Here is a 26373-nt window from a genome sequence, read left to right as displayed (position 1 = left end):
CCGTGATCGAAAAAAGTAAAACAAATTAGGGAAGAAATGACCCTAATTTACCTGTGTAGTTTACCTGGTGAAGGTATCGTGGACAAGATAGGTTACTGTTCTCGTGTTCCTGTTAATTCTCTTTCCCTGTTGACCCTCCTCTGTTGATCCTTCACTGTTGATCCTCCTCTGTTGATCCTCCACTGTTGATCCTCCTCTGTTGATCCTCCACTGTTGATCCTCCTCTGTTGATCCTTCACTGTTGATCCTCCTCTGTTGATCCTCCTCTGTTGATCCTCCTCTGTTGATCCTCATCTGTCGATCCTCCTGTTGATCCTCTGTCGATCCTCCCTTCTGTTGACCTCCTCTGCTGATCCTCCTCTGTTGATCCTCTGTTGATCCTCTGTCGATCCTCCTCTGCTGATCCTTCTGTCGATCCTCCCCTGCTTGATCCCTCTGTCGATCCTCCTCTGTTGATCCTCTGTTGATCCTCTGTCGATCCTCCTGTTGACTTCTCTGTCGATCCTCCTGTCGATCCTCCTCTGTTGATCCTCTGTTGATCCTCTGTTGATCCTCCTGTTGATCCTCCTCTGTCGATCCTCCTCTGCTGATCCTCTGTCGATCCTCTGTTGATCCTCTGTCGATCCTCCTGTTGCCCCCTTCTGTCGATCCTCCCTGTTGATCCTCCCTCTGTTGATCATCCTGTTGATCCTCTGCTGATCCTCTGATCCTCCCTTGCTGATCCTCTGTCGATCCCTCCTTGTTGATCCTCTGTTGATCCTCCTCTGTTGATCCTCTTCCGCTGACCCTCCTCTGGTTGATCCTCCTCTGTTGATCCCTCCTCTGCTGATCCTCTGTCGATCCTCCTCTGTTGATCCTCTGTTGACCCTCTGTTGATCCTCCTCTGTTGATCCTTCTGCTGACCTCCTCTTTTGCTGATCCTCCTCTGTTGATCCTCTGTCGATCCTCCTGCTGTTGATCCTCTGTTGACCCTCTTCTGTTGATCCTCCTCCTCTGTTGATCCTCTTCCGTTGACCCTCCTCTGTTGATCCTCTGTTGACCCTCCTCTGTTGATCCTCTTGACCCTCTCTGTTGATCCTCCTCTGTCCTCTTCCGTTGACCCTCCTCTGTTGATCCTCTGTTGACCCTCTGTTGATCCTCCTCTGTTGATCCTCTTCCGTTGACCCTCCTCTGTTGATCCTCTGTTGACCCTCCTCTGTTGATCCTCTGTTGACCCTCTGTTGATCCTCCTCTGTTGATCCTCTTCCGTTGACCCTCCTCTGTTGATCCTCTGTTGACCCTCCTCTGTTGATCTTCCGTTGACCCTCCTCTGTTGATCCTCCTCTGTTGATCCTCTGTTGATCCTCTGTTGATCCTCCTATCCTGTTGATCGGCTCATGGTTGTCCGGAAATTGATCTGACATGAAGTAGGTATTAGTTTTGCAAGATTACTCGGTGTTGTCATGGACGGTGGCGTGTTGCTGCATCCTAAAGTGTTGCAGGATGTGGTAACAACATTGTAAGACGCTGTAAATGTGTTGCATAATGCTGTAACTGGTGTAAGATGCTGTAATTGTTGTATGATGCTGTAATAGTGTTGCAAGATGCTGTAATTGTGTTGCGAGATTCTGTAATAGTGTTGCTAGATGTGGTAATAGTGTTGTAAGATGTGGTAATTGTGTTGCAAGATGCTGTAACTGTTGTAAGATGCTGTAATAGTGTTGCTAGATGCTGTTTTAGTGTTGCAAGATGCTGTAATTGTGTTGCGAGATGCTGTAATTGTGTTGCAAGATGCTGTAATGTTGTTCAGAGAGATGACTTGTTGTGATATCCTAAAGTATTGCAAGAGGCTGTAAAAATATTGCAAAAGATTATATCACGTGATATCTGACCTGCGAGATGATGTGATAATTCGGTGTTGCAAGAAACCGTAAGATACTGTATTGTTGCAAGATGCTTTCATGATGCAAAATCTTTCGAGTTTAGCAAAAAAGGTATGGCGTTGAAAAATGTCTTAGTTTTGTGAGATGATGTTGTGCAAGGCGTGTGATCGTAGTTTTATGCTGTACTGCTTTAAAATGTCTTGTAAAGCGAGAGAGAGAGAGAGAGAGAGAGAGAGAGTGCGGTGCATAGAAACGTTACTGCTATGTATTTAAGAGAACAATGTAGAGACCACTAGGTATTGCATAAAGTAGCGACATATCACGAGACTGAATGAGACATTGCGAGATAAAACTAAATATTACGAGACACGAGGGAAATAGATACGAGACATTGAGAATAAATATATCTGTATAGTCTCTTGGTTTACGGAAATTTCAATATAAAATAAAAACGAGCTTTAAAAGGCTCTGAAAATGGAAATTATAAATTCTTGTAATCATTAGTGAAAATTTATTTGAAAAACAATTAAAAATAAACATTAACTTTCTTAATTAATGAAACACATAAGTTTTAATAAAAGAATAATTTTTGTTTATGAAAAAAAAAGGTTAATCAATGATAAATTAAAGGCCGGTTAAAGAAAATATAATTGCACCTCCCCGTCTGACAGCCTTTCCCTGCAGCATTACACCTCCCTTACTGACAGCTGTTCCCTGCAGCATTACACCTCCCTTACTGACAGCTGTTCCCTGCAACATTACACCTCCCCGACTGCCAGCTGCTCCCTGCAGCATTACACCTCCCCGACTGCCAGCAGTTCCCTGCAACATTACACCTCCCCGTCTGACAGCTGTTCCCTGCAGCATTACACCTCCCCGACTGCCAGCTGTTCCCTGCAGCATTGCACCTTCCTCTTTTCTTCATTCCACCCTGCCTCCCTCCTTCCTGGTAGCAAACACCCTTCCTCCCCACTTCTCTACCCCTATCAGTCACCTCCTCCCCCTCCCCATACCCTCCCAGTAACACCTCCCCCTGCCCGTCACTCCTACCCCTGCCAGTCACACCTCCCCCACCTCCTAAGACACAATCGGGCGTGCAATATCCGCAAGATTTAGAACACAAAACTCGTTTACGAGGCTCGTATCTCGTGGTGGGGCGGCGGACGATAAACCAGCCAACTTGTGAGTCTTTCTCACTCCACTTTCTGGGAGGCTCCTGAACCACGCACTACCCGGGGCTGAGGGCAAACATCTCTACGACTGACTGTACCGTAGATACGACTGACCTGAATGGAGTCGGAATTACACTAAGACGAGTGTAATTGTAAGAACGAATTTTATGTCCTCCCCCAAATAGCAGTACAGATATGGATGGATGTCAAAATGGCGCCAAAATTATGCTGGGACTATTTTGTCAGTTAATGTGAGAACGTACCTAACGCCGACCTTGACTATAGAGCTCTACAAATGGCGCCAAAAATGTATCTAGACTCTAGTTTAAATGTTAACGTGAGAATTAATTAAGTGACACAAGTAAGAAAGATCCAACACAAAGATGGAGGTTTACTCTGTACCCCTCTCCTCCACACCCCCTCCTCCTCACCCCTCCTCCACACCCCCCTCCTCCACACACCCCCTCCTCCACACCCCCTCCCTCCACCCCTCCTCCACACCCCCCTCCTCCACACCCCTCCCACCCACCCCTCCTCCACACCCCTCCACACCCCTCCTCCACACCCCCCTCCTCCCACCCCTCCTCCACCCCCTCCCTCCACCCCCTCCTCACACCCCTCCTCCACACCCCCTCCTCCCACCCCCTCCTCCACACCCCTCCTCCACACCCCTCCTCCACACCCCCTCCTCCACACCCCCCTCCTCCCACACACCCCCCCTCCTCCTCCACACCCCCTCCTCCACACCCCCTCCTCCACACCCCTCCTCCATCACCCCCTCCTCCACACCCCCTCCTCCACACCCTCCTCCACACCCCCCTCCTCCACCCCTCCTCCACACCCCCTCCTCCACACCCTCTCCTCCACCCCTCCTCCACACCCCCCTCCACACCCCTTCCTCCACACCCCTCCTCCACACCCCTCCTTCACACACCCCCTCCACTCACCCCCTCCTCCACCCCCCTCCTCCCACCCCCCTCCTCCACACCCCTCCTCCACACCCCTCCTTCACACCCCCTCCACTTCCTCCCCCTTTACCCCTTCTTCCCCTCCTCCATACCCCCATTCATTCCTTCACCCCCACCATATAAGACTCTACAAAGGCTGATACCCAGGTCTGTCATTATTTTCCCCAGGACGGCTCTGTGTGCGTGCGTGCTCCTAAAATAACTCAAGAACAGGTTTGCGAATTTGCACTAAACTTGGTAGGTTAGGTTAGGTTAGGTTAGGTTAGGTTAAGTTAAGGTGTAGCAAGGTCTCTACATGGTAAATATTGGTGCAGTTATGGCAAAGTTTATGATATGTTTCAAAATTTACTGTTCGCGCAATGGTATCCCGGGTGTTCCGAGGGTCAAAGAAAACGAGTTAGTGTTCAGTGTCATTAGTTCCATACTGACCTATGTCGTAGTACGGTTCGTGGGCAGATACCTCATGTACACTCGCTCCAGATAGTATCTTCACGGAAGGGACCGATCAATTTCAAAATGAACACTGCGACTCCTGTTGTCTCGGTAGGGTTGTCAGAATCATTCGTCCGTTGTGTCATATTGTCTCGCGCAAAATCGTAAAGATATTTCTTTTTGGGGGGGAACGAGTGTATGATAAGATTGCTAAGGAAAAATCCCAAAACGTTCAATAAAGTCAAGCAATTCTTGTCACAATTTTCTTGTCTATTGCAATATTAAAATAGAATACAAATTAAATATATTCTTATTTACCCCCAAAAAAAAAAAATATTATATTTATTTTTTATAATTTCCTGTTTTTTTTTCTTGTGTAAATAATTTTTTCCCGCAAAAATTATTTTCTCCCATCTAAGTGTTTATTTATTTTTTAGTGACTTGTGTAGACACCTGCAAGTTGGGTTTATGTTAGTTTAATTTTGTTTTATTTTATTTGGGATTGTTTGTTTGGTTTTGTTTTAGTTTTGTTTGTTTTACTATTATTTTGGTTTTATTTTTTCTTAGTTTTATGTTGTCTTTATTTTAGTTATATTTTACCTCCATCCCTACCCTCCCTCCACCCCTATTTAGACACACTCCCCACCACTTCCCCATCTCCCCTTTCCTCTTCAATCATCTTCCAGCTCCCCCTCTCCTACATACACATCCCCCTCTTCCTCCCCTCTCCCCCCTCTACCCCGCCCTCCCTCCCCACCTTGCCACTAATTACAGATTTGACGCAAAGTTGGACAGAGACGGTTATTAGCGTGGTGGCAGCTCTCTCTCTCTCTCTCTCTCTCTCTCTCTCTTGTACGAGGACACTAATACTGGAGAGAGTGTAAAGAGAAAGGGAATTTACCAGGAGAAAGTATGCAAGAACGAATACTAGTAGAAAGCAATGGAAAGTATCATGAGATTGCTGGGGAAAAATACTAGTTGAAATCTTGGGAAAGTACTTGGGAAAATATTAGGAAAGTACTAAGGGAGATATGTGAAAGTACCAGGAGAAAGTATATACACTACAGGTCTTAAAAATACACTGTTCCATTATAAAGTCATTTACCTTTTATTACCTAATGGACTTTTCGCTGAAGATCGGTTAAGTAGCTAAGTTAATGGCACCTGAAGACTTAATCCCATTTTGAACGAAGTTGCGTGAAAAAAAACAAGAAGAAAAACAACACAGGATTTACTCTTGGGGGGGAAACTTTTTGTGATTTATTCTCGTGAAAAAAAGAAACTCGCAGATTTTTTTCCAATTTTGTCGTTTACTTTCGTGAAAAAAAAACAAAAGTTATTTATTCTCGTGATAAAACAAAGTTGGCGATTTGTTGTAAATAAATTCAAACTCGGTGATTTATATCCGTGAGAATATAAACAATCTCTTGAAATTCTTACATAGGTCAGAATTTATAAGAAATGTATTACAGTTACTGTATCTTGGAATACTGGGTTAAGGTACAGCCCAGTTACAGTACATTACAAATTGATTGACCCGGAATTAAAGGAGAGACGATTAATTGATGTTTTTTATTTATTAATTTTTTATTTAATGTTTTTTTTGGGGGGGGAGAGAAGAAAAAGAAATATCTCTCTTCTTTGTTTGTGAAAAAAGCGTGAGCAAAATTCATGGCTTTTGTGTTGTAAAAAAACTCCTGGGTTTAATATTTCAGAAGATCATCTCGGCTGTTTTCATTTCCTAAAGTATTCTTGTTCCCCTGTAGTCGTGTACATAAACTCCAATTATATATTTATGTAAAACCTCGAATTCAATCTCGTAAATATAAAAACTTTACGTCGTTAAATCAATATTTGAATAAAAAAAATGTAGAAATAATATTGTAAAATACTTAAGTGATTTATTATTATTAAATAAATATCGTGATTTAATCTTGTAAAAAAAACACACAAGTGATATAATATTGTAAAAAACACCTGAATGATTTATCCTGTTAAAAAAACAGTGATTTAATCTTATGAAACAGACAGATTTAGCGTTTACAAAAATATTGACTCAGTATTGTAAAAACGACCATTGACTTAATCCCGTAAAAACAAAAAAAAATCCCAACAGTCATTAAATATTATAATAGAGAATTTAAAAGAAAAATATAGGATAATAAATTAGGTTTTATGTCAAAAGCTCATTATCGTTAAGTGTTTTATATAAGAGTATAAAACCGTGGTAAGAAAGACACTCAGCGTTAAACCTCTCCATGTTAAACCAAGCAACGTTGCACCTCTTTACATTAAACTAGTCACTATTAGTTATATATTTGTTAAACCGCTCACTGTTTTAAGTAGTTGATGGTAAACTAGTGTGCATTAAACCACTCTCTGTCAGCTACTGTGTGTTAAACTATTGTGTTTAACCCCATCACCACTACTACCACCACCACACACCACCACACACCACACCACCACACACCACTACCACCACACACCACCACCACCACCACACACCCGTACCACAATAGACAATGAAATATATATCACCATTTTACGCCATTGTTATGAAATAGTAGAAGATTATGGCGATGAAAATGTTCAAACTTGATTTACAATGAACAAGACTTTTTAAAATGTTCTTTTATGAGAGAGAGAGAGAGAGAGAGAGAGAGAGAGAGAGAGAGAGAGAGCAACTAGGAAAGAAAGAAAGAAAGATTAAAAGAGAGTAGGAAAAGAAGACGACAAAGAGAGATTGATAGGGGAGGGAAAGAGGACAAAGTAAAGGAGAGGAGAAGGGAAGGAAAGAAACACAGAGAAACAGAAAAGGATTGAGAAGGAAAGAATGAAAGGGGGGAGAGAACGAAAGAAAGGGAAGGAGAATAGAAAAGAGGTTATAGAAACAATAAGAAAGAGAGAGAGAGAGAGAGAGAGAGGGGCTGAGTTTTTTTTTTTTATCCTAGTTAGGTTGAGTGAATGATGTCTTCCTTCCTGGGGGTAAAAATCTTGTCTTAGTTATATGATATTAAAATGTGTACTTTTATGGAGCTCTTCGGAATGATGATGATGATGATGATGATGACGATGTTAGGGTCTCTCTCTCTCTCTCTCTCTCTCTCTCTCTCTCTCAGCCACTTTTGCCTAAGACGGATTAAGAAGTACAGAAAACCTGAAAGAAATATGGGAAATATATACAATGGGAAAGTAGTATAATATAGGTGGAGACAGACAGACAGACAGACAGACAGACAGACAACAGGTAGAAATATCCACACATAATATACTTTACTATATATGTACTATCTAATACACAAAATTAATCCGTACTATCAATCATGAATTCCCAACCATAATAAATCCGTTGTAATCCCCTCGAGAGATGAAAAGGATTTATATAATTAATCTCCGAATCCACACCATCACACGTATGGTATCTGAGAAGGAGATAAAATACCTTATCTGTACATCTGTCTTCCTTTGGTTTATGTTTTATCATTTATAAATCTGTACTTTTAATCGGAATGGTTTATTAATCTTGTGGTATATGTTTTAGGTTTAATCAGAACGGGGTTAGGTTTAAGGGGGAGGGGGAAAGAGGTCAGAAAGTTATCCAGTTGAAATGAGGTTAGGTTAGGTTAATTGGGTTGGGATAGTTAATAATAGTTTAGGTTTGGTCAGGTCAGGTCAGGTCAGGTCAGGTCAGGTTAGGTTAGGCGAATTAAGCCATTTTGACGACTGTGTTAGTAGACATATACAAACATTTATTGATGTGGAGTAAATTAATGTTATATAATACACACGGTTGAGCCACCACCCCCCTTGTGTGTGTCGCTGTAGTTATGTTAAAAATGTTCAGTCCTTCTCTTCTTTTATGTGAAGGTGAAAAAATGCGAATTAAAATGTATGAATACGTATTGAAATGGGTATTAGGGATGGTGGTGATGGTGGTGATCGTGGTGGTGGTGGTGGTGGTGATAATGATGATGATGATGATGGTGGTGATGATGATCGGGATGATGTATGTATGTATGTGTGTAATATAATGTATGTATGTATGTATGTATGTATGTATGTATGTATGTATGTATGTATGTATGTATGTATGTATGTATGTATGTATGTATGTAATGTATGTATGTGTATGTATGTATATATGTATGTATGTATGTATGTATGTATGTATGTAATGTGTGTGTGTGTGTGTGTGTATGTATGTATGTATGTATGTGTGTGTGTGTGTGTGTGTGTGTGTGTATGTATGTATGTATGTATGTATGTATGTATGTAATTTTAGACATTTAACAATAAAAGTCTCGTGAAATGTTGAGCGAGTATTTTTATATTGCAATGAAAAGTGACACTATCAAGGCATCACTACCATCACCATACTTATACAGTGACACTATCAAGGCATCACTACCATCACCATACTTATACAGTGACACTATCAAGACAACACTACCATCACCATACTTATACAGTGACACTATCAAGACAACACTACCATCACCATACTTATACAGTGACACTATCAAGACATCACTACCATCACCATATTTTCAAACCACCTAAAACATTATATGTTATTTCTCAGATGTGTCTAAATACAATGTAAACATGCGTGATTTATTATGTCTGTGGCTTGTGCGTCAATAACACGTTAACCTCGGCATTCTTGCACGCAATAACGATGGAAAATGACAAAAACAGTGACAAAGTTTATTCAGAAATACAGGAGTACAAGTATAGGTCATTGAAAATACAGGTACAGGTATGGATTTTAGTTATATACAATACAGTTAGTGATTCCCAGGTGGTATAACAGTATCATACAGGTTAGGTTAGGTTAGGTTAGTTTAGGTTAGGTTAGGTTAGGTTAGGTTAGTTTAGTTTAGGTAGTTATGAAAGGTTAGGTTAGGTTAGGGTAAGTTAGCATAGGTTTAATTAGGATAACTTAGTTTAATTTTGGCTAGGTTAAGTTAGGATATCTTAGGTTAGGTTAGGTTAGGTTAGGTTAGGTTAGGTCAAGTTGGACGCGACGGCTGATGTAAACAACAGATCGGGTCACATATTTTTGTCACTCACTAAACTAACACACCAAGCGTGACACCATGACCAAGCGTGACACTATGACCAAACACCTACAGAGAAAGAGTGTTCAATCTTGTCATGTACAGGTATATCCCACCAGGTGACTGTAGGGTCATTAGTTGTGGTGGTAGGTCAAAGGGTAAGGTCACCTACACCGTCTGAGCTGGCACCTCCCATTACTGCATTATTATTATTATTATTATTATTATTATTATTATTATCATTATCATTATCATTATTATTATTATTATTATTATTATTATTAGTATTATTATTATTATTATTATTATTATTATTAAATTGTATTAGCAATGTTATTTCTACACATCGCAATGAGCCTTTGGACATTTAACAGACTGCATGATAAGTCTAGAGGAGGCTAATTAAAGAGTCTCGCCTCCTTTCAGTGTCGTTTGATGGCAGTTAGAGTCCTTCAGCTTAATGCCTTCACTCAAGACTTTCCTGTTATTGTGGCGTCTGCTTTAAGGCACTTCCTCACCCCCATCTCTCTCTCTCTCTCTCTCTCCTTCTCTCTCCTCTTTCCTTACTCCCCTCCCTCTCTCCTCAATCTTCTCCTTCACCATTCTCATTCACCCCCCCCTCCTCCATCCCCTTCCCCCTCCCCCCCTCTTTCTCTCTCTCCTCACCCTCTTTCTATCCTCTCTCCTTACTCGTCTTTCCTCTCTCTCTCTCTCTCTCTCTCTCTCTCTCTCTCTCTCTCCATATTCCTTTATTCGTCATTCGTCTTCCCCTCATTGTTCATTCACATCTTCTCCCCCATACTTCCCTCCTTATTCGTTTCCCCCTTTCCTCCTTCATTCTTCTCATCCCTTTCCTCTCTTATTTTTTACTCCCCCTCCTCTCTTCCTCTCACCCGTCACCCCTTGAGTACAGTCTCGTCGTAGGCAAGGCAGCAGGCGGTCGTGAGAAAGAGAGCTCTGGCATTGTATTCAAGGGGTTAAGTCATCGACCTCAAGGGGTTAAGTCATAGTCCTCATGGGGTTAAGTTATCGTCCTCGTGGGGTTAAATCATAGTCCTCGTGGGGTTAAGTTATCGTCCTCGTGGGGTTAAGTCATCGTTCGCAAGGGGTTAAGTCATCATCCTCAAAGGTTAAGTCATCATCCTCAAAGGTTAAGTCATCATCCTCAAAGGTTAAGTCATCATCCTCAAAGGTTAAGTCATCATCCTCAAAGGTTAAGTCATCATCCTCAAAGGGGTTAAGTTATCGTCCTCGTGGGGTTAAGTCATCATCCTCAAGGGGTTAAGTCATCATCCTCAAAGGGGTTAAGTTATCGGGTCCATCGTTCGGGGTTATCTTCCTCATGGGGTTAAGTTATCGTCCTCGTGGGGTTAAGTCATAGTCCTCATGGGGTTAAGTTATCGTCCTCGTGGGGTTAAGTCATCGTTCTCATGGGGTTAAGTCATAGTCCTCGTGGGGTTGAGTCATCGTCCTCAATGGGTTAAGTAAAAAATCTTGTAATTCTCATAAGCTACATATTAACTGGCCTGATTTGATTTATTTCTATGACATAAGTATACAATAATATTTACTAACTACGATAGACTGTTAAGTGTGTGAACGTGTGTACAGTCAAACTAGAGTGTAAACTGGAGAGTCCTTATGACAGTTAAGGCTCACAGCACCTCTACCTCCACTACCACTATGTGTGATGACTTGTGACGCACTGTGTGGATTAATATCGCCATTATTTTTCTTATTGTTTTATTATTATTATTATTATTATTATTATTATTATTATTATTATTATTATTATTATTATTATTATTATTATTATTATTATTATTATTATTATTATTATCGGTATTATTTTTATTAGGCTATAGTGCCAAGCAAAGAACCTATGCAGGACGTCGTTGAAGTTAAGATTTCACTGTGAACGTCAGATATTCTCATAAGTTGAAGAAAACTTGTTACTAATTTTTCTTTGATTAATAAATGTATGTATGTATACACCAAATATGTTTTAAGTTTATTTAAATGAGATAAACTAAGAGTCAGGTGTTAGTTATATATGTAAGGAGGAAAGTGCCAAGTATTCCTTAAATTGGTGAATAAATAAGAGGATAAAATAGTCTATAATTACATGACGAAATCTAAAACCACGTGAAACTAAACGTCATATATTAATGCCAAGAGTTAAAGAGTGAAGCGCCGAATATATCGTAAATTAAGAGAGAAAATTAGATACAGGTTTCGTTATAGTAAGCAATTGGACATGAATTATCCCTAATATTAATATACTATAATAAGAAAGGTGATGTAGTTAAGGGTGAGGGAGGGCGAGCCACCCAAGACTCTGCTACACGACCTTCAACTGGATTGCTTGTGGTAATGAGGTGTAAACAATAATGGTGCGGGTGTCTCTAAAGCCTGTCTCGTTTGGGAAGGAAATGCAGCCGCTGGAGGTAATGTATCCCGACACACACACACACACACACTACAGCTGCATTCTGCTTCAAGGCCGCGCCAGTGCCCCGCGAGGCCTTCAACGATGTATTCAAATTCTAGTCGAATTTATTACCGCAGGTAATGGCGCGTTCGAGTCAGATTGGCGTTCGTGTTAGCTTTTTTCTCAAGGTCTAAAAGCGCTGACGTTGGGAGGAAAATTTAGATATTATGTCAAGTAATTACTGAGCCTTTGTGTAAGCTTATCTTGCTGTGTTTGATGCTTGATTTAAAGGTGTTGTTTAAGTGACGATATTCAGCAATGTTTAAGCTTTGGGCGATTAACCCCTTGGAAAAAAGTCTTGTATTCTATTGATTTGGCCATTTCGCCCCCCACCCTTGGCCTCGTGAGAGAACTTGAACTCGGGTAGGATGGCACCCAGAGGACTAGTTTACGAGGCAGAGCCACGCCTACCGACAGTAGTAACCCCTGGCAAGCCTTGACGAATGTATGACTCAGTCTAAAATTAAAGGCTGTACGAACATTATAATTCCCCCAGCAGGGGGCCTTAACTCTTACCAGATTACGATAGCCACGAGGGGGATAAAAAAGGGGGGAGGATAGTTGCAGTAAAATACAGACGGGCGGATATTCTTCCCCTCCGGTAGCCGCTGTGAGCCTTGCGACGTATTTTATGAAGCCCTCGGCGTAGAGTCGAGGTAAACAAAGGTATGAAGCTCGCATCTCACTGTTCTCCTCCAGTACAGACAGCTTCATGTCTTTGTTCGTCCTTGCATGAAACTCCCACGAATTTACGAGGTTTTGCCTCTACCAAAACAGATATTTGGAGTTTTCCTCGAGTTTATACTTGAATATGTGAATCCTCAGCACAACCTTAGTAGTTTAAGAAATAAAATAAATGGTGTGTCGGGCAGCAGCGGGCATACATAACAGCACTTTAACGAGTCTGACTCTTTTAATTCAAATAACATAATAAGCTGAGAATTACGCCCCCCATAAACTAACGCGTTTAATGTTATTTATACAAATTTATTCACGGCTTTTCCATGTTTTTTCCTGCACCCTTAACGTTTATTAATTATGATGTTAAAATAATTAATAGATAAACAACAGCATGATTCGCCCAACGTTTTCCACGTGAGGTTGAAATTCCCTCATTTAGGAGTACACGAAGCTTAATCTGCAACAACATTATCAATTAACTCCTGGCATTTGGAATTAACTGAGTGTTATTTGTATAATTTAATGATTTAGTTCCAATATTTGTTTTGAAAGTCATTGCGTCACAGTACATCGACTGAGTTATTGTGATGGTTGACCGGCATTGCTGGGTACTGTGTTATTGAGGCCAGGTTATTTATAAAGAATTCTCAATTTAACATATGTTATTGCGGTGCTTTATTTAGGCCCTAGTCCTAATCGGCCCCAACCTGACTTAGATACACCTTTATAATTTGTGTCCAGTCTTAACGGTTAGGTTAGGTTTGGTTAGGTTAGGTTAAGTCCTAGTGTGCCAAAAGGTTTGTGCTTTTCTGAATCGTTTAAGGCCACATGTTATTGCAACAACTAATATATACAATTGTCATTTATTGCATCCGCTGGTATATTCAGTCTCCAGTTATTGCAATTAATTACTAGTACACCCTGTTGCCTGTTTTGACGACTCTTGGTATAGTCACCTGTGATTGCAGTTACTAATGTACTCAATCACTAGTTATTGACTTTTCTGATATAAACCCTCGTTATTGCAAATTTTGTTCATGTAGTTCCTTGGTGTTGCAGCTATTGATAAGCTATACAGTCACTGGTAATTTCAATCACTAATAAACTCGCACTCTAGTTATTGTAGGTATTGACATATAAATGTTAGGTTTATAAATCAATAATTTAATCCGTTGCTCGTTATTGCATAAGCGCACTATCCCGTTGCTTAATGCAACAACTGTATACTAGAACGGTACACTACAACAGTATACCACAAAGGTACACACAACAATGGTACACGCCAATTACACATACAAAACAGCGGTGCATCTGATTATATTTGCAACTCTTGCAATAAGACTGTCATGTTGCGCGTGTTATTGCAAGTCTTGTATCATTTTCCTCTTCAAATACTCATCATGTTGATCCTTTAGCCGAAATTCCTCTCCTGTCGTCATCAACACACACAGACACACACACACACACACACACAGCGTTGCATATGCTCATACTTCTTTATATTTTCATGTATATCACACTAACATACATGCATACATGCATGCATACATACATACATGCATACATACATACATGCATACATACATACATGCATACATACATACATACATAGTTGCATATACTCATACACTTCATACATATAAGCACATACATACGCACGCACTATAAGTAATTGAGGCAAAATCACAGCAGCACTTTGTTTGTAGCTTAGAAACTACCGTCATTGTTAGTAAATCACTGTAGAAATCACCTGTTGTTGCACCAGCTTATTAAATGATGTGTTATTGCAAGCTTAGGTTCATCTGTCATTGCAGTAGAGATTTTCGTCATTGCAATTAAGATTTTCGTTATTGCAATTAAAAGATTAGTCCTTGCAGTAGAAATTTTTTATTGAAACTGATTCACCTGTCATTGTAATTGAATATTCGTTATTGCAGTTCAAGGATTTTTATGGAACGATATTTGTAATTGTAATTCAAATATTCGTCACTGCAGTTGAAACTTATCCGTGCAATGAAACACTCGTCCTTGCTTGCAACCAACCTACCATAGCACAAAAAATACTCATGCTCTCAGTGGTTTTATCCAGCTGTAGAAATCACGGGTTATTGCGTCCTTCCTCTCAGGCTAGACAACCGTAGACCATAAATAACGAAGCTCCGTGACAGCTCTCTGCGGTATTTCCTCTGTCGGCTCTTTTACGGCTCTCGTTGCCGGCAGAGCTTAATGCACCGGTTCTCTTCCCTTACCTCCCTCCGTCCCTCCCTCTAACGTGTGTGGGTGTGGGGGGTGGGGGGTATACATGTTCCTTCATGTTATCTTGAGGGTGGGGGGGGGAGGGGAGGGGGAGAAAGGGGGTTCTGTATGTAGGTTTAAATACAGGATTCTGTCATATGTATAATACATATCCATACACGTTTTAATATATGCCTGGGTCTGATGTATTTGAACATGCAAAACAATAACACGCGCACAACAGTCTCGGTTCGGTTGGTAGTTCTGATAGTGAGTTGCAGTTTTCGTTCTTCTTGCACCTGATAATCACCATGATACCTGCAATATACCACCTATTCTCTTCATAAGGTACCGTAATAGGATGTAGTCTGATACCATATGCAAAACCGATAATGTCATGAGTAACCACGCTGATTTATGCACCTTAGATACAGTGGTGTACCGTGGTTGGACTGATGAGTCAGGCAGAACACCCATATATATCAATCATCATCACATATCAAGTTAAATATGACCTTTCTCTAAATAAGGGTTGTCAAGCTTTTATAAACACTTAAGAACTATACTAAAATTAAAATATCTTACCTCAGATTATTTTGCAGTCAAGAAATATTTACTTATATTGAAATTCAGCTCTACGAGATTTTTGTGCAGAATTCACCATCAACTTAAAAAAAATCAGTTGAAATTAAAGAGATGTGAGGGTCTTTGTTGCCTTATTGACTACTGTTTATGTTTGGCTAGTTGCCTTTTAATTAACAATTTAAATACGGCTTCACTAAATTTCTTAAATTATATCAGCGGCATTTGACAAAGTATCTATTATAAATCATTAATAATGGGTGCAAAAATACTTACGGTAAAATAATATTAATCTTTCAGTGTGATCTACAGTACTTTTGAAATAAATTAGTTAAAAAAAATGACTGCATCATACACAACGCTGGCCCTCTGTGGTGTTGCCAATGATCTTATTGAAGAACATTTAAATAATTAATAAATATTTGTATTTATGTGATCCGATTATTATTTCAAGTAAAACAGAAAACTTAATAACTTTCCCAAGTGAAAAACTATAACTGAAAGCTGGCTGTAGGGTTATTTAGAAATATTAAAAATAATAATGTGGACCGGTTTTGTCCAGCTGAGGGAGAGCCGCCGCCGGTCTACACAGCCTCTTGACAAGTGAATGCAGTTTTCGAAGTGCATGCATTTGTACCCATTACAGGCAACACGAGGCAGTCTCAACGCCCTTCACGACAGAGGCCTAAGCAACAAGGAGGTAGCTAACAAACATTGATTTATAGCTATAATATTATTCGGAAAGTGACATTTCTCCATGTCTGTCGTTACAAGCTGTTTTACAATGAGTCTTGGGTATTATAGTATTTCCACGCTAACCTGGCCTGTAAGCCACGCCGCTCCTCTTCTGTATAAATAGCCAATTGGTTCATAGAAAATGTTCGTGTAGCTGTCCATTTATTTAAACTAAGCATGCTCACAATTGGTAAGCAGACCTGTTATTCTTTAAAATAATGCTAAATATCTGGTCTATGAAGATGCAAATAATTTCAAGGCATTAGCACTTCAGAGAGGATGTAAGAATTTTTTTAATATTCATCATAAAAGGTGGAAGTCAAAGATGAAAATTCGCTTTCGAAGTCGTTTCATTATTTCTTTGTTTTGACGGCCGTTGATATATTTTCGCTGCATTAATATCATTATTTTTTCTACTAATGATGGAGCACAGTGATTCATCATAATGACAACAAAGACCAGAAATAATAACTGTCAACCTCATAGATACTAGGAAGACAGGCTTGCCAACGTAATAATGCAGGAACCACAATTAGTGATCGGAGATATTCGTCCATTGTGACACATTGTATCAGTGAGAAAAGCCGTCGTTAATTTTGGAGGGAGAGTGTACAGTATGACACCGGACGAAGGATTTTGACAACCCTCCGAGACAACAGGAGTCACAGTGTTCATTTGGACATTCATCGGATCCCCACCTTGTAGATACTCTCTGTAGCGACTGTACATGCGTTCATATACCAAATTCTCTTTTATTTAGAGATACGTTCGTGGTAGTTTATTGCAATTTTGAATTATTTCACGTTCGGAAACTTAAAGAACGGAATAATATAGAAATTTTGAGTTAAAAACGATGAGATTGCGCGTCGTCACAGAGAGCAGGTCCCGGAATTTCAAAGCTTCTTTAGTTAAACTCTCCCCTAACTGCAGGTGTGAGAACCTACCCAGCTGCCTCACTGAAGCTACTCCCCCAGCTGGACTTGAGAATTTTTTGTATATCTTGGCTAAAGTCAGTTAGGTAGATACAGTACGTTCTCACTTGTTTATTTATGGGGAAATTACACGTAAGAGCTTTTAATACACCTAACTTAAGTGAGTCAGTTGTGTGTTGTAACTAAAGTGAGCCAATTAGATATATGTGTCCGAACTTAAGTAAGAAAGGTCGTTACGTTCTTACATCACCAGCTACAAGAAAAAATTACTTTAGAAACCTTTAAAATTTGTTTTGTTTTTCTTAGGTAAAGTGAGTCAATTAGTTGTCATTTTTAGTTATAGAAAAAAAAATTGCCATGGGAACCTAATTAACCTGTTGTAACTTAAGTGAGCTAATTGTGTACATTTTCACTCATCACTTACGAGAAAAAATTGTTTTCGAACCTTTGAGAAACTGTTTTTTTTTAATTCTTCTCCACTATCTCTTGTACGTTCATTTATCAGTGGGATCTTTTCTTCTATGAATTTCTCTTTAATTATCTCTCTCTCTCTCTCTCTCTCTCTCTCTCTCTCTCTCTCTCTCTTCCTTTTTCGTATCTTCTGCTGTTTTATCCATAATCTTGTCTTTATGTTCGGTTACAACCCTCGCTTTCCATCTCTTCCTATGTCTTTCTTTACCTCTAGCTCCTCTCCCTCTCCTTCGTCTTCCCCTCTTCATTCTGTTCTCTTTAGTTGTTTCCTCCTGTTTTGTTTCCCTTTCTCTTCTCTTCGTTTTAATTGACCCTCATTCTCTGTTTCTTTCTCTTTCTCTCCCTTATTCATTATCTCGACTTCCGATTTTCTCTTTAGATTTCTTTGTTTTCTCTTCTTCCTCTAATGTCCCCCTTCTCTTACTTTTCTTTTCGCTTTCTCCTTTTAGCTTTCTTTTGACCACTTTCCCCCTGTTTCTCTGTGTCTACTAATTTAGTTTTCCGTCTTTACTTTGTTTATTCATTTTGTCTCTTTCTCTATTTAAATCCTTTCTTGTTAAATGTTATTCCCCTTTTCTCTTCTTTCTTCCTTTATCCCCCCTTCTCCCTCCCTCCATTATTACACTCCTATATCTTCTTTCTCTCATTTTTCTTTGTTCCTTTTTCTTCCTTCCCTCTTTTTTCCGTTTTCCTCCATTACTCCTGCCTCCTCCTTCCCTCGTTTATCCCTCTCTCTCCCTCTTTCATCATTACCTCTCTACCTCCTCTAATCGTTCCATAAAATAGATGAAATCAGGATGTTGGTATGTACCGAAAAAATCGATATATTAGCATTTACCGAAACATGGATAAACTTACCAAATACCGTGAGTTACCTGTCGAATACCCAATTAAAGTTTACTAATTATTCCTCACCGATAGACAGGTTAGGTAGGAATCTTAAACCAAGACAACAAGGCTAACGAAGTACTTGACATCATACAAAGGAGTGTTAGTTACAAGACTAGCGAGATTATCCTAAATCTATACCTTGCGCTTGTGAGACCTTACTTGATTACGCGGTTCAGTTCTGGTCACCGTACTACAGAATGGATATCGAAACCCTGGAAAGGATATTGAGGAGGATGACAAGACTAATCCATGGCCTTAGGAGCCTTGAGTACAGAGACGGGTTAAAGCATCTGAATTTGCACTCCCTTGAGAGACGTAGAGTGAGGGGCGATATGATTCAAGTGTATAAATGGAAGTCAGGGTTAAACAAAGGTGATATAACAAAGGTACTCAAACTATCCAACCAGGAGTGAACTCTTAGCAATGGTTTTAAATTAGACAGGCCCGCTGCAGTTTCTCCTCCATTCTTGTGTTCATGTGTTCTTACCTGTTCGACCGTCGTCCGTCTCTCAAACTGGGAAAGCCCCTCCTCCCCCTCCCTCCTCCTCCCTCCCTCCCACTCACCCTACTCAACCACCAGCCTCTCAATTCTCCTCCAAGAGAGATAACAGACGGGCAGAGAGAGAAAAACCGACAAATAGACAGACACAAGGATAGATAGATAGATAGATAGATAGATAGACGAAGAGACAGACAGAAGAACAGACAGACAAACAGACAGAAGGAGAGAGACAGAGATTGAATATGTTCCTCTTTTCCTTGCCTCAGTGTTAGAATGGTCCGTAATCATCGCCAGCCACCTCTGTATGGCACCGTAGAGGCACTGTCACCCCACTGATGATTACCATATTAGACACTACTTTTCACCAAATGATCAAAGACGCTAACTGTAACTTAACCTAACCTAACTTAACCTAACCTATGTTAACCTATCCTAACTTAACTTAAACTATTGCTTACATAATCTAACCTAACCTAACCTAACCTAACCTAACCTAACCTAACCTAACTTAATCCACAACTAAAGCCAGTGAAAAAAAAAAGAAAACCAAATCTGACCTACTGACCTATTACACCAACAAAGATTTAACAGATTTCCCCAACTAAAGATGTTTCAAACCTACAAAATCTGATATTCTACCGATGACTACAACAGCACAAACAAACAAACGCTAAATATTTTCCCCAGCTGAAGTCATTATGGAAAAATCTGACCTTTAGCCGATTACAGCAACACAAACAATGATTTAACAGATTTAGTTAACCTGGGTGATTTTCTTCTCCATCTAGGGTGATTAGAATGATCTTTTAACTCTATTGACACTTAACCTCAAAATCAACGCTGAGAGAGAGAGAGAGTTCACTAATTGATTTCTTTAATAAAGCAAGTGAATTCCTCCCAGTATTTCACAAGTTAAAAAAAATGACCTTTGCTGTTGTCGTGACGTTGATGTGGAGGCAGGCGACTCTAAGGGGGAGGGGGCTAGGGGTAGGGGAGGGGGGCGAGGGGTAGGGGAGGGGGTAAGAGGTAGGAGGGACAGCAACAAACATGCAACGCACGCAAAGGCTAGTGAGAGTTATGGTAGTGACAGTATAGTGATGTTATAGTGACACTAGTGATAAGGTAATGAAGGTATGGTGATGTTATAGTGACAGTAGTAGGTTATAGGGACACTAGTGATAAGGTAATGAAGGTATGGTGACGGTATAGTGACAGTAGTAGGTTATAGGGACACTAGTGATAAGGTAATGAAGGTATGGTGACGGTATAGTGACAGTAGAATTATGGTACAATGACAGTAAAGGGACGGTATAATGACAGTATAGTGATATAGTGATGGTATAATGACAGTATAGTGACGGTATAGTGTATAGAACTCAGACTTGCAGAGGAAATTTTAAATCCCAGGAGCATTTAAATCTATTTTTAACTTTACAAATGAAACTCAACACTCATTTACATTTACAGAAGAAAAGTCAGCCGGTTATTTACATATACTATAGAACACTCAATCATTTACACTTGCATTTACAATTCTAGCAGAACACTCAAGACGTTCATTTACATATGCAATGGAAAACTAATTGTATTTTTATAAGGGTGTATTGGGTGTACCTACTTTAATAGTGTGTGTGTGTGTTGGGTGTATCTACTTTATAAGTGTGTTGGGTGTACCTACTTTATAAGTGTGTTGGGTGTACCTACTTTATAAGTGTGTCAGGTATACCCACACAAAGCCTAAGGTGACAGTGTGGGTTATTGAGCAGCTGTACCACCACCTTCACCAGCCTCAGGTGAGTGAGCCAGACAAGGTTGTATGTAATGGTTACCTCAGCTGGACCACACGTTGTTCAAGGTCAAACTGAGGCCAGAGGAAGTTGTGGTGATTGTTGGAGATATCCTTACGATGTGTTGTTGGGGCATAGTTAACGTAGTAGGTGGGTAGTTGGCAGCTATTTAACAGGGAGGTACTACCGCCTGGGATGATATTGGAAGCATAATATATTGTCTAATGGTAGACCCTGCTGCCATATGTGACCAAGTTCCAGGTTACTGATCTGACTTTCTGCATCATTTACACACAATTGCAGGGTCTCAATTGTTTCTCTTACTATTGACAACACAACATGTAGTATGTCTCTTCTCACTCTTTATCTTTATTTATTTATTTTTCTGTCTGTATTTATTTAAGGTGCAATTTATTTTTTTTATTTTTTTCGCCCCTCCAGCCCCGATGTGGGTTGGTGACCTGTGCTAGGGTGAGCTAATTCCCAATAAAAAACATACATACATACATACATACATACATACATACATACATACATACATACATACATACAGTGTCCTAAAATCTCTCTCCACCATATCTTACAACCATCTCCCAGTCGCGGGATGGGAGAAGGGGGAGGAGGAGGGAGGGGAGGGAGGGTGGTGAAGACGTGCATTTTGGGATGTTTATCTCACCAGGGTTTCTGTTATTTTATTCTGGCCTAAAACATCGTGGAAACCCTCCTAATCCCCCACACCCTCACACACCTTCCTCCCCCACACACACACCCTCACACCTTCCTCCCCCCCCCCTCACACCCACCCTCACACCTTCCTCCCCCCCCCACACACACCCTCACCCTCCCCCCCACACACCCCTCACCTTCCTCCCCCACCCCACACCCCTCACACACTTCCTCCCCCCCCCACACACACCTCACACACACACTCACACCTTCCCCCCACACCCCTCACACCTTCCTCCCCCCACCCCTCCCACCTTCCTCCCCCCACACACACGCCCTCACACCTTCCTCCCCCCCCACACACACCTCCACCTTCCTCCCCCTCACACCCCCCACACCTTCCTCCCCACACACCCCTCACACCTTCCTCCCCACCCCCACACACCCCCACCTTCCTCCCCCACACACACACCCACACCTTCCCCCCCACACACACACACACACCTTCCCCCCCACACACACACCCTCACACCTTCCCCCACACACACCCTCCACCTTCCTCCCCCCCCACACACACCCTCCCCACACCTTCCCTCCCCCCCACACACACACCCTCACACCTTCCTCCCCCCCCCCACACACACCCCTCACACCTTCCTCCCCCCCCACACACACACCTTCCTCCCCCCCCCACACACACCTGCCCTCCCCCCCACACACACCCTCCACCTTCCCCCCACACACACCCACACACACCCCCACATCTTCCTCCCCCCAAACAAGCCATATATATGGTAGGAATAGGTCACCCACGCAACCCCCCAAAAAACTGGTATTACAGACACGCGGGCAGAGCAAACCGGAAGGACAAGGCTCTGGTATTACAGACACACGCGGGCAGAGCAAACCGGAAGGACAAGGCTCTGCGCGCACACACACACACACATACACACACACACACACACACACGTAGCCCCTCCCGTCTTGCCTGCACTCTTCTCCTCCTTCTCCGCCTCCGCCTCCGTCTCTCCTGTTGGTGAAGAAATGAGGGAGATGAAAGAAGTCTGAAGGTAATGAAAGGAGACAAAAAGGAACCCCATATTATTCCCTGTTCGTAGAAGGGCAAAAGAGAGAGAGGGGGTGGGGGGGGGGGGGGTGAGAAGGGGAGAGAGAGAGAGGGGGGGGGAGATTACCGTCGGGGTCATCACAAGAGGTCAAGGGTCAAGGTCAGTAATAAGGTAACAGGGTGAAGTGGGAATTAGTTATAAGGGATAGTTAACTTATGTTCACCTACCTGCGTGGACCTTACCTAACTTAACCTAACCTAACCCTCTGGAATCTACAGGGTTAAGTGAGGTTGGGTTGGGTTAGGTTAGGTTAGGTTGGGTTAGGTTAGGTTGGGTTAGGTTAGGTTAGGTTAGAGACTGACTTGTATCACTTAGTCTTAGAGGCTTTCAAGTACTTACAAATGATGATATATTTTGCACTGTATACATTTTTTTTTGTTCATTGCCGGATTAATTTCACGTTTTTTTATTATATTTCCATTTTCTATGAAAGATGAGGCGAGGATCAGTAATGGATTGTGTTGTCCTTTTAGTATTAGGGTCATTTTTCTCGTGTTTATATTTTGTTAATGTTATTTTCTCTTCTACAGGTATGTTGTGGTTGACGCTTGTTATCGGTCATGCTGTGAGTATTGTAAAGCATTTCATCATAGGGTATGACGTAACGATGATGATGATGATGATGTCACAATTGCCTGATGACGTAACTATGACGTTATTCTTACCTCATCTGCATTTTAGTGAATAAGTTGAGAAATAATTTTATGAGAGTCCTTTTGTGCTAATACAAGTTATACCGAATATGCAAATTTACCGGGAACCAAAGGCGTGATGTTTTTATTTATTTATTTTTCCTTTTCTTTCGACTTTTTTGATTTTCCTGAGCTTGATTACAGAAATAAGGAATATTACAGAATTACAATAAATTTGAAGAATGTGTGTGTGTGTGTGTGTGTGTGTGTGTGTGTGTCCGTGTATGACTGTAGAGTTGATCATAATATGTGTATGCGTCACCGTGTGTGTTCCTGTGTCCGCTGGGGTGATCACGTCATGGTACCTACCTGTATAATACGTTGATGACTGTCACTACCTGGAGCCGCTAACCTGTTGTAGCTAGCTGAAGACACGGCACCACCTCTCTCCTTACCTCCCTCGCTCCTTAACTCCCTCCCTCGCTCCTTAAATCCCTCCCTCCTTAAATCCCTCCCTCCTTACCTCCCTCGCTCCTTACCTCCCTCGCTCCTTACCTCTCTCGCTCCTTACCTCCCTCTCTCCTTACCTCCCTCGCTCCTTACCTCCCTCGCTCCTTACCTCTCTCGCTCCTTACCTCCCTCTCTCCTTACCTCCCTCGCTCCTTACCTCCCTCGCTCCCTTACACCTCCCTCGCTCCTTCCTCCCTCGCTTACCTCCCCTCGCACCTTACCTCCTCGCACCTTACCTCCCTCACCCTTACCTCCCTCGCTCACCTCCCTCGCTCCTTACCACCCTCGCTCCCTTATCTCCCTCGCTCCTTCCTCCCTCCTCGCCCTCCCTCCCCCTCCCTCCTTCCCTCCTGCTCCTTGCCTCCCTCTTGCCCCTTACCCCTCGCTCCTTACCTCCTTCCCCTCCTTCCCTCCCCCTCCACCACCAACTTTCTTCCCACCTGCTCTGGTCTCCCTTCCCTCCCCTTCCTTCCCTTCAGCTTTCCTCTCCCCTTCACCTTCCTCATTCTTTCCTTTTCACCCTCCTTCCCCATTCCCTCTTCCTCCCTTTTCTTCCTTCATTTCCTCCTCCTTTCTCCATTTGTATGCCTCTCTCTCTCTCTCTCTCTCTCTCTCTCTCTCTCCTTGTCGATTTCCATCCTACTAGTGTCTCCCGTACCATGAATTCACAACACCAACCCAAAACATTTAAGTGACGTCAGGACTATACCTAAAGCATTTAAGTGACGTCAGGACTATACCTAAAACATTTAAGTGACGTCAGGACTATACCTAAAACATTTAAGTGACGTCAGGACTATACCTAAACCATTTAATTGACGTCAGGACTATACCTAAAACATTAAAGTGTGGAATGAATGGAGGGAGAGAAAGAAACAATAAGGAAGGGAAGAAATGAGGGAAGGAGGGAAGAAAGGAGACGGTAGATGGAGGGAGAGAAGGAGGGAAGAAGGTAGATGGAGGGAGGGAGGGAGGGAAGGAGGGAGGGAGAGTGTGTAGGTGTTTTGGTGGGTGTGTTCCTTGGTTACCATGGCTACCGGCCAGAGCGAGACTAATATTCACCAGGTACTGATGGATCCACCCACCTGGCTCTCTCTCTCTCTCTCTCTCTCTCTCTCTCTCTCTCTCTCTCTCCAGCTCATCTACGAGTTACCCAATTTAGTGATTTTTTTACGTAATTACAAATACAAAGATCAGGATAGGTAGGAAGTAGTGGTAGTTGTGGTAGAGTAGTGGTAGTTGTGGTAGGTAGTGGTGGTTGTGGTAGAGTAGTGGTAGTTGTGGTAGGTAGTGAAGAATTGGGTATGTAATCGTGTTGGTGGTAGTATTTGTGGTTATAGTGATATGTGGTGGTGTGGATGGTTGTAGTAGTAGGTAATGATAGAAGTGGTGGTGGTAATGATGGTAGTGGCGGTTGTGGTGATAGTGGTGGTAGTGGTAGTGTAGATGATATTATCAAACTTGATTTAATCATTCTTAACAACATACACGTTTATGGTGAATAATAATAATAATCCTTCTTGAAATAAAATATCAACACTTTAATTACTACAAGCATACAGTCCATTACTAGTTACGAGACCAGATGTCATATTCTAAATAACGTTCAGTAATTACTATCTCAACTACAGAAGGGAAATAAAATACACGTTTTTTTTTTATTAACTTCTCAACAGTGTGGTATGAGGTACGTTACATTCTCACGATAAGATTAATTTCCAACATTGTCTGTCAGTTTGGCGACTCCAACGAGGGAGAAACAATTCCCAGAGAAGTTATTTATCTGTCGTGTGGTGACGGGAGGAAAGTACACTACAGTACACAGTCTCGTGACCATCGTGTTGGCAACGGTCTAGTGTACGCTTCTACGAGTACCTTATTAGTAGTAGTAGTAGAAGTAGTAGTAGTAGTAGTAGTAGTAGTAGTAGTAGTAATAATAGTAGAAGTAGTAGTAGAAGTTAGGAGGCAAAAAGTTTCCAGGACAAGCTGTTCACCTGGCCGGATCTTTAATGAAGTTTTGGCAACTTTTGGCACGACTAAAGTTTTTGTTTAGGTAGACCATTAACTCTCCTATGGCTTTTTCGACAATGTTTAGTCTATTAGTGTCTGAGTCTTATGCAAGACACCCCAGTGTCCTTTCCCTGTGGGACATACTGTACACTAACTCACATGTCACCGCTGTTTTGTTCTTATATAAGAGGCCCAGCGACGAGGTCTTCCTACTTATTGTGAAACGTGAACAGAACTAAATGTGTAACTATTACTCACGTTTGATGAAGGATAAACTAAACGCTTAACCAAGAGTTGTTTATTAATCATCCACATCCTGGAGCCAACTCGTGAACATAACACACCCAGCCACTGTCAGTATGGTGGAGGCTGGATATATTCCCTCTGCCAAAAGTCCAAAATTTACATCACATTGCACAAAACATTATATTTATTTGTCCACGCAGGAACAACTTTCTCTAATGCTCACTAAAGGAAAAAAACATTTTTAAACCACACCATCCAGTAATTACTGCACTTGTGACTGAATTTCAGGGCTTTCTCTGACCTTCTGATCATATATATAATTTCAAGCGCATCCCTCGACTGATGCCGACGACAAGTAACGAAGGTTCAGTACACAGGAGC

The 26373-nt window shown here is 41.5% G+C and overlaps 1 protein-coding gene across 1 annotated transcript in view; it reads right to left on the bottom strand.

The window, feature by feature from the left end:
- Window positions 1-26373, bottom strand: part of LOC121872762 (spore wall protein 2-like) — a 92879-nt gene that overhangs the window by 7957 nt on the left and 58549 nt on the right. The window contains exon 2 of the mRNA XM_042375815.1: window positions 65-1362. Coding sequence (XP_042231749.1) covers window positions 65-1362 — 1298 coding nt within the window. The remainder of the gene's footprint in view (window positions 1-64; window positions 1363-26373) is intronic.

The sequence above is a fragment of the Homarus americanus genome, unplaced genomic scaffold, assembly GCF_018991925.1.
Source record: "Homarus americanus isolate GMGI-L3 unplaced genomic scaffold, GMGI_Hamer_2.0 scaffold39155, whole genome shotgun sequence".
NCBI lineage: Eukaryota > Metazoa > Arthropoda > Malacostraca > Decapoda > Nephropidae > Homarus > Homarus americanus.
Note: the sequence above shows the minus strand (reverse complement) of the source record. Positions and strands in the feature narration are given on the sequence as shown.